The sequence below is a fragment of the Lepidochelys olivacea genome, assembly GCF_965140295.1.
Source record: "Lepidochelys olivacea isolate rLepOli2 genome assembly, chromosome: 4".
Classification (NCBI taxonomy): domain Eukaryota; kingdom Metazoa; phylum Chordata; order Testudines; family Cheloniidae; genus Lepidochelys; species Lepidochelys olivacea.
In genome coordinates this window covers 130297278-130316492 of record NC_140414.1, presented here as the reverse complement: position 1 = coordinate 130316492, position 19215 = coordinate 130297278, and the positions used below count along the sequence as shown (strand labels likewise).

Here is a 19215-nt window from a genome sequence, read left to right as displayed (position 1 = left end):
ATCCAGGTGCCTAAGTCAAATATGATGATTTCTGAAAATCTTATTTCATCATATAAAAGAAAAGGTTCTACCAGTCCCAAAAGGATCGGACACATTACCTCCCAGGTTATTGAATATTCCAGATCTTACCCAAATACATGCTACAGCCAATTCTTATTAACTAAACTAAAATTTATTAAAAAACACAAGGGGGGGGTATGGTTGAAAGATCAATATACATACAGACATGAGTTCAATTCATTGAGGTTCAGATTCATAGCATAGATGGTGAGCTTTGTAGTTGCAAAGAGTTCTTTCAGAAACAGTTCAGAGACTATAGTCCAATATCCAAATATCATACTCAGGACGTACCAGCATAACTGGGACCTCAGTCTTGCGACTCAAACTTCCCCTGATGAAAGTTAAGCATATCTGAGAGAACAGAATCAGGACCCAAGGATCTTTTATACAATTTCCTGTCTTCTGACAAGTTGGCATTCAAAAGGTAATTAGCATGACTTTGAAGGTCCATCACCGGTACTTAGCATAAGGCAATTTGTTTGTTCCTCCACCATTCACAATACATTTCAAAGAGAGATAAATACTGAGATATCCCGTGTTTACAATTCATTTAAATGCTAGGATGTTCTTTTGATCTCTGAATTATCAGAATACAGCACAGACAGGGACTGTTGATTACATTGTGGACCCTACTCATACAGATGTAAATACACAAAAACACAAACATTCTCTCGCCACATGTCTTTTGAGGGTTATTTATTTTGCAGGATGTTTAACCCTTTCTAGCCATGTGTCATACCCCCAACGTGTGGAAGGGAGCAAATAGAGCTCCTGGATACACCTTTAAGACCTTCCAACATTGATATCATTTGTGTTTACACTGAATTCTTTGTAAGGCAAATGACTGAGGCACGCTTTGGCCCAAGTTAAAAACTTATTCGACACTCTGTGAAACACTTTAGTGATTCCAAGGTTTGGTTTATATGTTGACTTAACACAGCCATTAATGTTCTTTAGAGAGCACTTACTCTGGCATTCAGCCATGAAGGCTGTTAGGAGTTGTACCTCAGTTTCCCCTTTTGCACAGCAGTTCAAGCTTGTGGTGGTTTTTCTGCTGTGTACAGTTTCAAGATTAGATACAGGCACTAACTAAAATATCAATATCAACAGGCCTTTTAACATAAAGTGTGTTGTCAATGAAACAGTATAACCATGAAGGCTTTTACAACATGAGTTCTTATGTATTACTCCCAACATGTTCAAGGTTTTTCCCAATAGACCCTGCACATTCTACATTTTTACAGTTCTTGGCATCAGCACCACAGTCACAAACGTTAATATTAGCATTAACATCAAATTTATTACAAGTGTACATTTACAATCAGTTTTTGTTATGCCAAGTCTTTTGTTTAGGCAAATCATTCTTTAGGTCAGATTGTTCAATATCCCTTTTGAACCTTTGTAGCTTTTTCTTGACCCTCAGGGTCTTCCTTAACATAGGCTTTTAGTTTAACCACTTCCTTGGGGTTCTGGTGTTTTATGGTTAACCTGTGGCTTTTATATGCAATGTTTAATCCTTCCCTTCCTCCCTATCCAGTAGGGTCAATATCTGAACTCTTGAATAACAGAATCCATTGGCTGGCTGGGTACATCCTCTTTGCTAAGGGCTATGGGCAAGTCTTTCTCCCCCTAGTCAGTCAGGTAATTTGCATCAACACAGACACTAGCCTGTTTACTAGTTTTCAGATCCTCAAGATTTACTGATTCCAAGGCTGGACTCGGTCTTAAAGAGATACCATCCATTTTCACTAGCATGTTAGACACAAGGTTCTTTTGTCCTTCCATTACCAACCTCTGCTTCCACATGGAAACAGATGTCAAGTCCACTGAGAGATTAGAAATCATATTCAAATTGTCTAGAGATGAGAGTTTACTTGCTCTCCTCTGCATCCTTGTAGGTTCAGTTATAAGGCTGTTATGTGCTGAAAAACCAGTAACCCGATCTTTTCTCAGTACCTGAGTCACAGAATGCTTATTTACAGAATCAACATGGAGACATTCATGTTCCAACAACATCTCCCCAACAAGCTGATTAAGCTTATAGGGCTGTTTAAACTCCCTAACATTTTTTATTACATCTGAAATCTTTTCAAAGCTATCCACACTGGGTCTTTCTGAAGCAAGGCCATTGGATTCATACACATTTGAAAGACTCTGGCCATTAGGCACCATCACACTTTCCTCAGAAGAGAGACTGTTTACTATCAACAATGGCCCATTAAGAGTCACTGGAAACAATTCCTTTTCACAGACTTCAAAGACTTCACTACGAAATTCCTTTTCTTTTGCAATATCATGCACTGCAACAGATTTCTTCTGAGCTTTATTTAGGTCTAGAACCAACTTTGGCACAACAGACAAATCACCAAACTTCTTCTGAATTTCACTCACATCCAGAATCACCTCTGGCCCATCAGGAGGATTTTCACACAACCCCCTTTCAGGTAACCTGCTGGACTTCATAGTCACAAGATTAGAAGTATTCTCTGCCTTGTTCCATGTTTCCACACTGTCAGTAGGTAACAGTCAAATTACCTTCATGCTTTCCTTGTGCCCTGGGTATATCACATCACCCTGATCAGACAAGGTTGTCATATCTTTACCCAGCAACACACTAGCAACAGGCAAAATAGAAGCACAAGAATCGCTTGGTCTCTGGGAGCTATTTAGGACATCAACTGGATGGTAACCTAGTTGCAGTGTCATCATCCCTAGCAGCTACAAACTTAGGAACACTTCCTTCTTGGGCTTAGTTGTATCCAGAATCAACTTTGGGTCAACTGATAAATTTTCAACCATCGTAGGCTGACAGGCTTCTTCTGTCTGCTTTACAGACAGAAAAGAGCTGTAGAAACATTCCCCTTTAACAGACCAACAGCTTGGGTTATCCTTTCCTTTGTCCCAGCATACATGGCTATTCATAGACAACTGCTTGGAGATTGGTGTAGCTCCCTTTATGGGCAAGTCATTACCCCTAACAGACACAGGAACATTTCCTTCACCATCACAATTCTCCACACTGATAATAGGTAAGATATGGGGATACTCATGTTCCACTAACCTTGCCTTCCCAAACCGCTGATTAGACAAAGCCTTCAACTCAGAAGGCTGCCTACGCTCATCTAAACCTTCTTTGCCTTTCCCTCCCTTAACAGATAAACTGCTGTTTTCCACAAATAGTGTCGTATTACACTGAGCTTCTTTAAGCACATCACTTTTACATGGTCAGGCTTACTTTCCCAAGCTTTACCAGCCAACAATTTAATCACTCACCAAGAATATACCCCTTCCTTCCTCAGTTAGGGCTTTAACCTGGTCACCAACTTTAATTTGCTCTAGAGAAACATCTTCCTGAGCCTTATCTAATGCCAGATTCACTTGTGAGGTACCAGACAGACACTCAGAAATTTCTTCCACAGATGCACTGCTTTTTTGCACAAACAGCTATTTTCCTCAGACAAACATTTAGAGAAACCCTACATAGGCAAATCCTTGCCCCTAGCAGACACAGGTTCAGGATTATTTCTTTCCTGTGACGGATTTATGTCAACCTGACCGAACAAAGCTTTAATATCATCCCCAATCAAAAGATCCTTAGGCAATAAGCTTCCTTACACCAGCTATAACTTCATGTTTAACACCATTCCATTCAAGATGGATTCTGGCTAAAGGCACACTTACAGTAAACCTCACAGAGGATTACAACATTCACACTCCTATTTGGTAAGTAATCTTCCTCTTTGACAAGATCTGCTTTAACAAGAGTGATGTTAGAAGCTGTAATTTGCCCTAAACATCATTTTCCATTGACTTTTACATTCTCTGCACAAGTTATGGGGTTACCTCCACCTGCGCTCACAGTAAAAGCATTTACATAGAAGGTGACAGTGTTGGGGTATATTTGGTTACACACAGACAACTGCTTAGAGTCAAACAACATACCAACATTGTTACCAACTGGATAGATTCTATCCCCACCTTTGCTGTTGAGAGGAGCTGGCTTTTCAGGATGATACAGTTCCTGTTGTTCCTTTATTCTTTTGAGTTGGAGCTTAAGTTTTTCACTTTTGCCTTAACTTCTAGTTCTTGCAATCAAATATGTGCCATTCTTTGTTCATGGTCAAAACACAGGCGTTTTCTTTCAGCAACTTTTCCTTCCAGATCAGCTATTTTTTGCCTTTGTTCAAGTGCTAGCTGCTGGTTTCTCACTGCAAGCATCTTCAGTGGGTCTGCTTCTTTATCACTAGTAATTACTAGTAAACTAGTAACAGATTTTTCAGTTCCTGTTCTAGGCCTTTTTCTTAAATGACAACTCCCTCTTTAAGCACAATTCTTCCAGGCTTTTTCTGTCAGAATCTTGATCATGAGTCACTCACTGTAACTGATTTTTAACCCTTAAGCTCTCCAATATCAAAATTAATTTTTCACAAGCGTGTGGTTCTGATTAAAAAACCTGTGGTAATGTGTATCCAAGTATGACCACACCACTGTGACCGGGGCCTAATGGGAAGCCAGGTGTGGTCACTCCATTAGGGTGAACTGCAAAGAATGGGGCAGACAATCCCCAGAAAGCTGGTGGATATTCCAATACTTAGATTTACCAAACCAGCATAAAACAGCTTCTTTACTATCTCACTGGTTACTCAGAAGTCCAAACAACACAGCTCCCTTAAAGTGATCCAGCCTCAGGCCTCCATCCAGGTGCCTAAGTCAAATATGATGATTTCTGAAAATCTTATTTCATCATATAAAAGAAAAGGTTCTACCAGTCCCAAAGGATCGGACACATTACCTCCCAGGTTATTGAATATTCCAGATCTTACCCAAATTCTTATTAACTAAACTAACATTTATTAAAAAACAAGAGAGCAAGAGAGAGAGAGAATGGTTAAAAGATCAATATACATACAGACATGAGTTCAATTCATTGAGGTTCAGATTCATAGCATAGATGGTGAGCTTTGTAGTTGCAAAGAGTTCTTTCAAAATAGTTCACAGATTATAGTCCAATATCCAAATATCATACTCAGGATGTACCAGCAAAACTGGGACCTCAGTCTTGTGACTCAAACTTCCCCTGATGAAGTCTAAGCATATCTGAGAGAACAGAATCAGGACCCAAGGATCTTTTATACAATTTCCTGTCTTCTGACAAGTTGGCATTCAAAAGGTAATTAGCATGACTTTGAAGGTCCATCACCGGTACTTAGCATAAGGCAATTTGTTTGTTCCTCCACCATTCACAATACATTTCAAAGAGAGATGAATACTGAGATATCCCATGTTTACAATTCATTTAAATGGTAGAATGTTCTTTTGATCTCTGAATTATCAGAATATAGCACAGACAGGGACTGTTGATTACATTGTGGACCCTACTCATACAGATGTAAATTCACAAAAACACAAACATTCTCTCTCCACATTTCTTTTGAGGGTTATTTATTTTGCAGGATGTTTAACCCTTTCTAGCCATGTGTTACACCCCCAACATGAGACTGGTGTGGAAGGGAGCAAACCGAGACCTGCAGCACCCTGTGGCTTGAAGTAGTAACAACCAAATACTTGGCTTCTACTTTCAGCACCCCCACTACAAAGATTGTTATAGAACCCCTGCTAGTGGTTTAGGCATTGAAAAAATCTGAGATCTGACACAACCTGCCAGTTTCCCAGTTGTAAAATGGGAGTTAATAGTTCTACAATACCTACCTCCCCACACGATGAGGGTTCATCAGGAAAGGTTGTATAGTTCTTTGAGAGGATAAAGCTCGATATAAGTAATTACTATTTTTCACCCAGTCAGTTCTGAGAAGCACAGAGCACTGCCCCAGGGAGAACCAATATTTCTGCGACCCCTCATCCTGTATCCTCTGCTCTTCACACAACCCAGAGGGCAGATGGGAAGAAATCTAAGGCCAGATTTACACACATACCTGCACCAAAATAAATAAGTGATTTTAATCCATATCTTTTGTTATTTCAGCACAAAACTGTGTTTGGCGAGCCAGAAGCAGAGGAAGAATAGAAGGGACTGGGTAGGGGAATGTTTGCCACAAACATTTCCTGTGGAGAAAGAAGAGAGGCCAGATCCACAGAAACTCTGGCTACTTTGTGCTACTTTAAGATGCAAAGCAGCTGTTGCAAATAGTAATGGCTACTATCTAGGCGTTCTGGAATTCTTCTGGCCAGGACTGCACTGATTCTCTGCAGGGGTCCTCCACCTGCCCCTGGAGGAGGGAGGACAGGGCCTGAAGTGCCTGCACACTCAGGTCCATGTCTTCTGCCTCCAGGCCCTGAAGAGGCTCCTTTATGGTGCAGGTAGCCCAGCGTGGAGTGTACTGGCACATGCCTTCCTGCGCCGCTTTCGAGGGCTCCAATACGACCAGCAGCTCCTTTAGCTCCATCCAAAAGACCTCTCTGGGCTGCCAGTCTTCTACCAGGACCTCCTCCGGACCTGGAAACTGCTCTTGGCGACCAGGTCCGTGGCAGCCACCAAGGAGGTGGATCTCCTCGAGGAGCCCCTGCTACACAACCCCCAGCTCCATATGCAGGTGGCAGAGTCCCCCTCGGTGCACCAGAGGCTGGTCCTGGCCAAAGTCACCAGAGTCTGAGACCTCCTGGACTACGACCAGGGAGACTGGCTGGATCCTCTGACACTCACTCAACGCCTGGGGCTCTCCAGGCCTCATACTCCCTGGCGCATACTTCAGGAGGTGAGGGCCGCTTTACCGCCCACTGCTCGGGGTTCCTCGACCGGGTCCTGAGAGAGGCCGTGCCCTGCCCACCCTACACCACAGGCCCTCAGGACCTTTTCATCGGGTCCCTGCCCGGTGGACCTACCCAGCTATCCCACCCCTTTACCGCGAGCTGGCTGCATGAATATCAGCTGGTTCGGTTCCGGACCATGCCAAGGAAACATCTGTACATGCTCATGCTCCACACTCTTCGTGTCCTCACCCTCGCATCCCGCCCCAACACAAAGTGGCAGGAACCCCCCTGCCACGTATGGAGGGTGAGGCACCCCGGTGGGCCAGCCTATATTCCACCCTGGTCCCGCCGCCCACCGGGGACATCACCTCCTTCACGGAGCCGTGAGCATAGGCGTGTACTTGGCATGGTTCACTCCCCTCCCAGACACCTGCCCCTTTTGCGGCTTGAGGGAGACCCTGGCGCACGTATATCTGGAGTCAGCCAGGTTGCAGCCCCTATTCCGATTCCTCCTAGATATATTTATTACATTTTTGGTTGCACTTTTCCCCTCACCTTCTCATCTATGCACTCCCTATCCATGGCCCCACAAAGTCACGGGACCTCCTTGTCAACCTCCTCTTAGCCCTGGCCAAAATGGCCATCTACAAAACCAGGGAGAGGAGGTTGGCTGATGGGGTTTCCTACGGCCGTGAGGCCTATTTCTGCTTCTCAGTTCATTCACGTATCTTGGCAGAGTTCCTCGGGGCAGCGACCGCTGGCTCCCTTGACACCTTCAAGAAGCAGTGGGCGCTGTCTGGGGTTCTCTGCTCAGTGTCCCTGTCCTGTTCCCTTCGTTTAACCCTGTGACCTCACTCCCATTCCCGTTATATCTTTAGTTGTCCCCTGCAATGATTTGGAATCCCGGACCTGTGGATCCGCCCCTTAGACTGAGGGGAGGTCCTTTAGCAGTCTGCCCACTTCCTGGATCCCAACTGGATATAGGTGAGACAGCATTAGCATTCATTATCTAGTACCAAGGAGTTAAATGGTGATTAACCAGGTGTGAAATTCTAAGCTCTGATTCTTTTAAAATGCAAATTATCAAATAGGATTAAGGGGTATGTTTTCTTCTGTAGCTGGAGTCAGGGATGGCAGCACCTAAAGAGTCTCTAGCCAAGTAATTACAGATTATGGCATTTACATGCTCTAACTGCAATATTTTACAAACCAGCAGTTTCTTAATAGTGAAGACAAAAGCTCTCTCTCCTCCTCATCTTTATTCCTATTTTTTTTTTAAAAAAAGGTACCCTTAGGAAGTTACCTTTCAGATATCGTGTTAGTGCAATGTTAAGACTACATGTTAAAATGCTCAGATGTACAGAAATATCAAAATTAAGGTCAAAAGGCCAGGACCCTGCCTACCAGCTGACACTGGCTGTGCAGGTGGGGAGCAGAGACCTCTGCACAATGTTCTGTAGTTTGACTGCTTTCCTGTTAAGTCATCTTCCTCTCCCCTTCCCCCACCCATCTGTCTCATCTTCCTCTTCTGTCATGTCAAACCTAGTCTGTGCGCTCCAGGCACTACTGCAGTTCAAACACTGGGAGCCATAGATAAGTTACTGGCTGCCACCATTATTTTAAGCCTCACGTCTATTAGAGCAGCATTGTAGAAAGTGTGCTTAAAATGATGGTGAGCGACATCTAGCATTACTGGTGTACTGTCAGCATTGAAAATATATTAGAAATATTAGCCCAGGCCAAAACACAAGAACAAAGAGTGGCAAGTTCCACAAGATGCTACGTACATATATCCACGCTGGAGGAAAAACACACAAATAAACATATTTAAATAAATTTGTTAGTCTCTAAAGTGCCACAAGTACTCCTTTTCTTTTTGTGGATACAGACTAACATGGCTGCTACTCTGAAACAAATAAACATGACAATGCATTATTCAAGACACAGCATGTGATCATCTAATAAGAGTCTGCAATGTAATAGACATGCGTGAGGCAGAGATAGGGTTGTATTTTCAAGTTGAAGGTTTCCATCGGCTTTACTTGAACTTGGTGCCAGCACACCAATCTGCAGCGGGGCTGTGTATTGCAGGATCAGGGCCTAACTTTGGAACTACCTGATATTTGAGTGGTTAGAGCACAACTTCACTCAGTTCTGCATTCATTTATTCTGACTCCCACCCCCACCCTTTTTTTAAAAAAAATTGACCACATATTTTTAAGAGATACTATTTCTCTTTTAGTTCCACCTCACAACAGAATTTTGTCAGTATTATGGATGAGGGCTGGGATTCTGCAAATAGATACATCGGTGCAGTTCCTTATGCAGAGCCTTGACTCTAGTGAGTATGATAAATCTCAGTGTAAGAGCAAGGCCTGATATTGCTTCTCATTTGGTAACTTTCTTAAAAAAACAAAAACAAAACCACATAAAGACTGCTACTCTGGTATATACTATAGTTCCTCATTGGTAATAGATCAACTTACAAGATGTATTTTATTAGTGTACCACTAGCATTATTTAATTTTTTTAATGCATTCTGTAATATAGACCATTTTCCTTCATGCCTCATTTTCCTGGGGGGAAAATAACAAGAAGGATACACTGAGTTTAGAGAGTGCAAAGCAGATTGTTTTGTTTCCACAGTCTGGCTGTTATGGTATTTTATTCTCTGCCTTTCATTTTAAAAATGAAGGAAAATAGGCGCTGATCCCTAAGCTGCTTCCTCGGATGTAGAGGTCTATCTGCATTGGAGCTTGGCACATAACTGAATTGTCAGTTCTCTTGACAGTTCAGGGGGGAGGGCAGGAAATCAAAATAAGCTTTCAGTTCAGGTTGAACCAAATCCAAACTTTCAGAATTTTCAGTGAATCAAAAAAGTTAGAAAAATGTTGTTTAGGGTTGAACTAAATTTTTTGGGTATTTTTAATAAAATGAAAAGAAAGAAAGGGCTAGATTCACAGCCAGAGGAGAGGGAAGTGGTGCTCTTCTTATAATCTTTAGCCCAGTGGTTAGGGCACCACCCTTGACTGTAGGAAACTCAAGTTCAAAATCCCTCCTCTGCCTGATTTGGAGCAGGGACGTGAACCAGATCTTCCCCATCCCAGATGAGTGCCCTACCACACAGGCTATTCTGGAGTGGATCTCTCAGCCTCTCCTGCTGAAGGTGTGCTACTTTAAATGAAATACTTTAATAGTCATTGGGCCAGAGACAGAGTGACTCGATAGTCCAGTGGTTAGGATTCAAGTCCCTGCTCCAGAGTGGAGATTCAGACTTGGGACTCCCACAACCCAGGTGAGTGCCCTAAGTATTGGGCTAATGGTTATAAGAGGGGCACATTCACCAGTTTTGCTATATGAATCTAGCCTGGAAAAAATCAAAATGAGACATTTCAGAAATGTCAAAAAAATAGCTCCTTTTGACATTTCTGGAGTTTTTTCTTTTTTCCACTGCAACCGAAACAATTCACCAAAGTCAACATGAATTCACAAAATGTTTCAGTTGACCCAAATCTTCATTTTTTGGCTAAGAAAGTTTTGGCTGAACAATTTCACACACCTCTAGTCTGCAAAGAGCAGCTTGCCAGATATGGGCCAGAGACTGGTTTGCAGTGACAGACGTGCAATATTAACAAAAGAATGGAGACATTAAATAATGTTTTCATTTGAAATATCAGACCGTTTTGACCGAACACCTTCTTTTGCACATATATCCCTTTATCAGAGCAGAGTACATTGTACACAACTCTATTTATTGATACAAAAACATTATCAAATATTGATTAGTTTCAACAGATGCAGTGGGGATATTTATAAGCCCAAGTTTTGCTTTCATTTTCCCTCCTTTTTATCAGCTCCTAAATTAACAGGCCAAGCAGGCTACTTCACAGACTTCCATTTCCTGCTCTGGCAGTAAATTTAACTGTGACCCAATAGACAGGCATTGAGCACTAAGGTTTTACTCTGCATATTAATTTAACTTCTGATCTTTTCATGGGCACAGAACACACATTGGGCCTGATGGTCTGCTGCTTTGTGCAGTCTTTTACACTCACATAAAGGTACAATGGGCGTTTTACACCCACTATTAGGGTGACCAGATGTCCAGATTTTATAGGGACAGTCCCGATATTTGTGGCTTTGTCTTATATAAGTGCTTATTACCCCCATCACCAGCCTGATTTTTCACACTTGCTTTCTGGTCACGCTACCCACTATACACAGTGATAAGAGACTGCACAAAGTACAAGGCAGTGGAAAATCAGGCCTGTCTAGTTGTTACATGTGCTGGTGGTACGATGTGGGCCACTGTCCACAAGGGGGTCGGTTCAGGCTACCAGTTTTCCCCCTTATATAAACACAAAAATGTATAGGCTTATCTCTCTTAAGTCGGCATCACAAACAGGAAACAAAACAAGAAAGCTCCAATTATCTGAAAGCTACAGTGAATTCCTATTAACAAATAACTTTCTGCAACCAAGTAAGCTTCTGAACTTCATTGACTTTCTGCTTCTGTGAAATATTCCCTCTGAACAAATTGCAGACATCTACAATACATCCATTTCATTACACCCACTGTACTCAAGGGAAAGACATTTGAAAGTTTAACATTTCAACCTCCAAGGCACAACTCTACTAAATATGACATTTTTTCGAGCCTGATTTTATTCCAACAGCATATTAGCAAGCATGTTAATGAGCTCCACTGTATTGCTTTTAGGAACTACAGTTATTATTCTATCAAGAGGAGACATTTTCTGCACTACAACCAAATACTGTCTAGTTATCACCATTACAAGAAGAGCTGACCTGGGTTTACCTCCCCTACCCTGGAAAAATCAAATACAAACTTGCGCCTTTCTCAAATCATCCATTCAGATTGGAAAACAAAAATCCAATTTCATCTACTAGGGGATTTTCGTCATAATCATCTGAGGGGAACACTTCCAAATCTCAGGAGAGAACGCTATATAAACAAAGAAGTTTTACATAAAAAAAACCTTTCAAATCTGTTTTGTGTAAAGTGGGAACATTATATATATGAGAGAGAGAGAGCGTGCTCCTGACTCAAGGGCAAGAAACTACAAATCATAAAAGGAAATTTATAGATCAATTCATCATAAATAAATTTAATATATATTATACAAAGATGGGGAAAAAAATGGCATCAAGCAGCATTTTCTACCATCTGCACAATAACATGAAAATGTTTCTTCTATCAACATAAAATTAAAAATTGACAAGTAATATTTTAAACAAACACATCAACAAACAAAAAAAATGTAAAAATTATGAACTCTTTCAATGGACTGCCTAATTATAGCTTTCTGGTAATGGCCAGAGCTACGGCTGAAGAAACACTTTCCCCGATATGCACGTGTGTCCAGTTGCCTGTAACTTGTTTGGGGAGAGGAAATTTTTCATACTTGTTCTCAGTCCAAAGGCTAATTTAATTTTTTTAAGTTTGATACAATTCTGAGCCCGATTTTTGAGTTATCCATGCACGAAAGAGATGCTTTTCAGGCTTTAAAAACAATTGTTTGTGCGCTTTTATTTGTGCTCAAATGACATATGCAAAGGTTAGTTTTCAAACCTGCTGAGACTGCTGGAAGAAATCGGATTTAGAAATAACCAAATTACTGAAAAATAACATTGGTGCAATTTTGCACTATGCAATTGCCCCCACCACAGGATCCTCCGAACTCTGGCCAGATGTCTACCCCTCTTAATTCCTGAATTGCTTATAAAGATTTGATTGCATGATCAAATTGAACACTACATTCAAATCCTATGCACTCTGAGGCTGTGACCCAACATCTAAATAACCATTAAATTAGCTCCCAATCAGGGGTGCTGGAACAATGTTTATAGTAGGAGTGCTGCGAGTCATTGAACCAAACTATAAAGCCTGCATTTAATGAAAACTACTTCAAGCCCGGGGGTGCAGCAGACCCCCAACACCCCTAATTCTGGCACCTGTGCTCCCAATACGAACAACAGCAGTGGTGTGATTTGAATTTGGGATCATAAGCTCATAGGTAAAAACAGGCATCTCGACCTGTTACTTAAATTTGAAACACAAGTGCATGTTGTAGGCAAGCACAACGCAGGACTGCCAATGTACCTTATCACAAGATCCTGCTATTTCCAGCCAGAGGTGTGTGTTATAGAAAGATTGTCAGGTATGCCCAGCGGAGATGGTTGTTGTTTTCCTTAGGGTGTGAACAAATATCCATGGTGAACTAAACACAAAGCCTGAATCTGTGGCCCTACTTCTCCAGAGGTGTTGCCTTACCACAGTATGAATGAGCCCTTTCTAGTCTATAAACGATAAAGCTGGCAGGAAAATGATAAAAATATCATTATGCATTTTTTAAAAAAGTGTTTGGGTGTGCACAAGAATCAGAGTGAGAAAAAAAACTGTGAGAAATATCTGACAGACAATGGTATCTGTCAATAGTGATGTGTGTTCTGGCTTTAATAAATAATGCTACCAAACCTGTAACAATTGTTTTTTCAATTCTGCTGAAATAGATAGATTACATATCTTCTGCTAAAAATTCCTAAAAGCAGCTTACAGTTCAAATAAATGATTGTTTTGCTGTGGACAGCGAGAAACCCAAGAAAGGAAATGATGGAATAATGCTTCCACAAGTAATACAGATTTCTGTCTCTTGTATACAAGAAACAAGGATCAGAACAAGACCATGAACTCTAGAACTAGAAACCCTAAGAATTCTGTTTAAATTAACTGTCTTTGTAGAATATGGAGAAATGTACAGAGATGAAAAATGTCTCCAAATCTAGGTACCCCTGTGATGCCTGATCAGACCCCTTTAAAATGAACGGATCTTGTATCTTTGTACACCAATTTAACTATTACCCCCTCCTCCCGAATTTATAGCCCCAGAAATATCAGCACTGTTTGGAGTAAGGGATGGGGAGAGAAGGATTTACACCCTGTATTTCCTCAGTTGTGTTCAAGCACATTGCCCTGCAGCGGTTACTGCAAGCATAGCTCATTGTGATCTTGTATGTTTCTAAGGGAGATGTTGGATTTTTGTTTAGCTCATATTTTCAAAATTTAATATCCGTAACTGGGCTGTTTTCTGCTTTCCCATTTTGCCAGTAATCCCATTGACCACACTGGGGTTGTGCAGGATTTATGCTGGACTAACTGAGCTCAAACAACTGGCCCGATCACACTAACTTTCCTCTCATTTGGAAAATAAGTCATGTGCAAGTTTTGTTCATTTTAGGCTATTCTGCAGGGCTCATCATAATCAAACAATTTTTTTAAAGGAGTCATTTGGTAAAGAGGAGAGCACCAATGCTTTGGAGAAGGAGGGAACTATCTGGGCATATTGTGTGTGTGTGTGTGTGTGTGTGTGTGTGAACATAAAGCGCAAGAAAAGAAGGAATTCCTACGTAAAGAGGAGGCGCTGTCTCTTTAAGACAGCCTTCTGCACGTAGACAGTGCACTCTGAGCACTGCCCGGTCAGGCAAACAAAGCTGCAGGGAGGCTGCGCAGACAAGCTTGAGCTAAGGGTGATCACAGAACAGGTAGTGGCTGCAAGAAAAACAAACAAACAAACCAACAAAAAAGGCAGCTGATAATAATGTAACCATGCACTGTAATTCAGCTGCATGCAGAGGGACTCGCTCGTGCAGGCGATGCACAGACCAGAGCAATGGTGCAGCAGACCCTCCGGAAAGGTCAAGTTCACTCAAACACTTGAAAATACATACATAAATCCAAGTTCACTAGGAGATAAATGTTCCCTCCATTCCCCTTCCCCTCCACTCTTCCCCCGCCATCAAGATCCCGGCGTTACACTGCAGCTGGAGGCTGCATTTGATCTCGCAGCAATAAAGAGATTGTAAATAAGGACTGGGAGGGAATTTGCAAGGGAAGTCAGGATTTTGATTATTATTTTAAAAATACATAGGAAAACAAGGCGCCCACACCCATTAACAAACCGGGGGAAGAAGCGTGAGTGCAGATGGTTTAGAAAGGCAGTGAGTGCTAAGGCGATGGTGTACGCGTGGCAGTGTTTATATGAGAGATCAAAACAGAGCCAAGCCCATACAGGGGGAAAATGGCGACTACTGGGAACTGAGACACAGGATTAGTTATTATTTTTATGCATCTATGCGCTACACACAAAGCTAGACATATAGGAAAGGTTGCCAGTTCACTGTGGAAAATGACGGTACATCTATTACCTGTTATTCTGGGATTTTCTGGCCAGCGTGCCTGCCTTTGTTTTCTTTCTGGAATAGTCACTATCGAAGGGTAAGACTGATGCATAGCCATGTTCTGCTTCTAGGGACAAAGTCAGCATTAGTGGCAATATATTTTCCCATGCATTTTTTCCTCCTTTGCAGGAACGCTAGGGTAAAAAACAAAAATTTTGGTTGATTTGTTTGGATTTCATTCCGGAATTTTTAAAAGAAAGACAACAAAACAAAAAGTGCCAAAATAGGAGGATCATCCGAGTAAATAGTAAAAAAAAAAAAATTTGGCTAGATCATGCACATCTTGAAACATTGTGACAAGGGGGAAGGGAAACTGCAATGCAATCACAAACGGCAACATGCACAACAATGTAATGCTACACTGAATGCTGCAACATACATACGCTCCAAACAGACTCGAGCCACGGCTCGTTTGTTCAAAGATTTTGCAAGAAAATAGCATTTGTTCCCCCCCCCTCCCGCAATGCATCTGACAAAAACATGTTTAAATCCCATGGCACCTTTGCAGGTGAAGGAAATATGGACTCAGAAAAGGGCGTCCGAATACCCACGCAACAAAGAGAGTGAAATGTTTAGAAGTGCCTGCTAGTCATTTCTCTGAATACCTCTGTCTCTTCTTTCCAAATACTCAGCTGCTTCCAGGAGAATTAACAGAGAGTTCAGCTCCATTTTTATGTGTGTTCTTTGAGTTACCCCCAAACTCTATGTCTGCCTTTCAAACAGCTGAGGAAGGCAATGAGCATTAAAACTGCACTGAGTTCACAGGCTGGGGACTTCCAAGTCCCCTATATAAACCACCTCTCTCAACCTACATTTGACACACAGGCGACTGGCATAGCCAATCATGGGCAGAATTTCTAGGCAGAGGCGGGCTTTAGTCCGAAGGTAGAGCCAATCAGGGCAGACAAGCGCCCTCTGGTTAGGAGACAGAATGTTGACAGATCTGAATCTTCTCCCTGATAGGTCAGCCACTACAGTAACAATTTAGAAGCCGAAGCTTAGCAACAGCACGTGGTGGCCCAGCCCCCAGCCTCACTGAGTGGCCGGCTTTATGCATTTTAAGCAGTCAGCAGCTGCTGATTGGAGATGAGGAGGCTATGCAAATAAGCAGAGAAAAACTAGCCAATAGTTTTGGAGAGGTGTGTCTTGTTGCAAGCAAGTGAAGGGGGAGGGGCTCAGGCAAGTGAAGGAGGAGGGGCCCATCCACCCATGGTGCTGGTGGAATTATTGTTGCTGTGAGGAAGAGAAGTCTGGGCTGCAGCTCAGTTAGGGACTGGGGATAAATGCTAGGGTGTTAGAATAGCAGCCCCCATGGTTCTCTCCTTCCCTCGCTGCAGTCAGATGCATGAGCTATAAAACTGCTAAATAAAACAAATGTATCCACCATCAGGGAATGTTATATAGAGACTGCCTTGCATGACAAAGAATGGTAAAGTACCTAAACTATGTAGTATAGATATACAGCAGCACCAAATGCAGCCACCTCTGGGTGGTAGGGCTGCAGCAAGTAAGGCAAATACATTCGGCACAGGAGATTTTGCTTTTAAGATACCAAGGTAAACTTTCTGTTCTTACAACAAAGGGCCATGGGATCTTGAAGCCAAAAATGTTCCAATTTTGGTGCTTTGATTTGTGAGTGACCAACTTGAAATATGTTGGACTTGATTTTCCGAGGTGCTGGATTCTCAGAATTTAGGGTCACCAGATGTCCTGATATCATCAGCACCATCCCGATATTAGGGGATTCATTTTATATGGGACCTTATTCCCCCCCCCCCCACACGCACACACACCCCACCCTCGGCATAGTACCCTTTCTCCTGTCCTAATTTTTCATACTTGCTATCTGGTCACCATATCACAACTCCAGCTGAAAATAATGGGAGCTGTGGGGTTTTAGCACCTCTGAAAAATCAGGCGTAAGCTATCTAAAGTTTAGAACCCAAAATGAGTGAGCTTTGAATATATTGGCTTTAAGAGTTCTGACAGAGAACACACAAACAGCTTTTAAAGTCTTACTCCAAAGACCCACACAGTCACTCTGCCCCAGAAAGATCTGAACCAGACTTGATGGGATGTGAACTTATGAGTCCAGGGAGTCTCAATTTCAAACATGACAACCTTTTAATGCACCCATATGTGAAAACTGAGCCCATTGTTTTTCAGAGCTGATGCTTATTCCACTAAATCAAACAGGCTTTGTTTTGTTGGTTATGCTTTGTCCAAACTCTTCAGGTAATAAACTATCGTATAGCATCTTTCATTCCAATGGGCTTTATAGATTTAATAACAGTTTCAGCAGTATATAATAATTGATATAAATATAATAAGCAAATATATTTTCAAAATTCTGTTTTACAGTTATATACAATACACATATTTGTAGCCATCCCCTGACTGGATGGCTGTTGCTGTCATAGGGGTGTTGCTAAAAGGAAAGTAAAAACACATCCTGCAGCAAGCAAAAGCAGAGCACTAGAAACAGCAAATGCAGAAGTTTTATGCTGTGCTTATAGCATATTGTACATATCTAGTTTACCAAAAAAGAAACCAATATTGTGGAGCTGTTTACGGGAAAACATGACTTTGCAATTCATTTATGCAACTGATGCTCCATCCTGCTTCTGCTTAGAATGATAGGAGGTATTGCAGTGTGTGGTTTACGCATGTATGTATGTTTTATGCATTGCAACCAGATGGGCCTCCTGTATGTAGGACAGCAGGAGGCAAATGCCCTCAACTCGTTTACTTGCTCTCTGCCAGCTCCCTGTGGAGGCTGAGGTGGGTCAGGAGACTTTAACAAATTTTCTTTCCCAGGCTGACTACAAAAGTATTCTCGCTCCCTCCCCCTAATCCTTTGAGGAAGATAGGAACTGCACTACTTGACCAGTGATCCAGTTTGTGCAGTATTCTGTCTCTGACAGTGGCCAGTACCAGCTGCTTCAGAGGAAGGTGCAAGAAACCCTGCAGAAGGCAGCTGGAGAATAGCCTGCCCATATGGAAAATTTCTTCTTAAGCCAAGAGCATTTTAGGATGCACAGAAAAACAGATAATTTTGGCTTGAGATCTAAATATTGCAGCAGATTTTTTCAGTCTAGTTCTTTATTGAAGAAATTAAGGAATACACATCTGAAAAGTAACCTGCCATGGATAGACTAGGGCATAGTTACCGACTGTTTCTGTTCATGAGATAAAATGGTATCTCCCTAGAACTGTTACCTGTTACTTAACATGAAGGAGCACAAGGCGGAAAAATGCTTCATTAATAAACATTTAATTAGTGAAACTTTCCTATCTTCAGGTGGGCCCTGATCCTGCACTGATAACCCTGTAGGCACAGCCTTGTGCTGCAGGTTGCCCTGGGACAGGTGTTGGCTCATGCAGAATCCCATATGTTAGTGGGACTCCATATAGGGAAATGGCTCTGTCCAGAGACCCTTCAATGTCATTTAGGCTCTCAGGTGCAGGGGTCTGCCTTCATAGCTCTCAGTGCAGAATTGGGGCCATAAACAAATATACTATGTATCATTTCCCCTAACTTCCAGTTTACCTTCAGCTAGAGCCCTAGTGATACCTACATTTCAAGATTTTAATATTGTATTGTACATCTTCTGCTAACCATCAGTGAGATGGACCAGGAAGAATTTAAAATTGTATGCAGAAATATCATATGTAAAAAACCCAACAATAACAAGATCTCACAGTAGATAATATGTCAATGAGAAGAACTGGAAAAAAAGAGATAATGCACCTGGTTGTCTAGGATCTGTATAAAGACTTGATCCTATGATCCTATAGTTTGCAAAATGTGATTCCATACAGTGACCAGAGGTTTAAAAAATTGCAGTGGTGCACAAATATGCACTAACATTTAAAAAAAGACCAAAACAGAGACAGCTCAAAATCTTCTCTAACCTGAATTGTAAAAACACCTGAAGGGCTCCAGGAACATAGTCACAGCTCTCTGCATGCCACCAGCATATCCAGTTCCCTTTCTTATCTGGATATGCTGTGCACAGGAGCAACCTTACATACCAATCTAGACTGGTTATGAAGGTGCTCAGCACCTCCCTTCTGACGTCCACACTCTTTGCACTACTATAGTTTAGTTTGCGCTTTTAGCCCAGAATGCTGGTGACGGCTGCACAGCTGCTGCTGCTTGAAGACTGGTGATCCATTCACCTTAAC

At 41.9% G+C, this 19215-nt stretch overlaps 1 protein-coding gene across 2 annotated transcripts in view; it reads right to left on the bottom strand.

The window, feature by feature from the left end:
• Positions 1-15814, bottom strand: part of MXD4 (MAX dimerization protein 4) — a 53487-nt gene extending 37673 nt beyond the window's left edge. Inside the window, exons 1-2 of one of the 2 annotated variants that reach the window (XM_084627618.1) lie at positions 15633-15814; positions 14995-15091 (exon numbers count right to left, since the gene is read on the bottom strand). In XM_084627618.1, the coding sequence (XP_084483744.1) occupies positions 14995-15091; positions 15633-15696 (161 nt within the window). In that variant the 5' untranslated portion in view covers positions 15697-15814. Of the gene's footprint in view, positions 1-14994; positions 15095-15632 lie in introns of both variants that reach the window. The other variant, XM_084627617.1, reaches the window with a different exon arrangement.
• Between the last annotated feature and the right edge of the window lie 3401 nt (positions 15815-19215).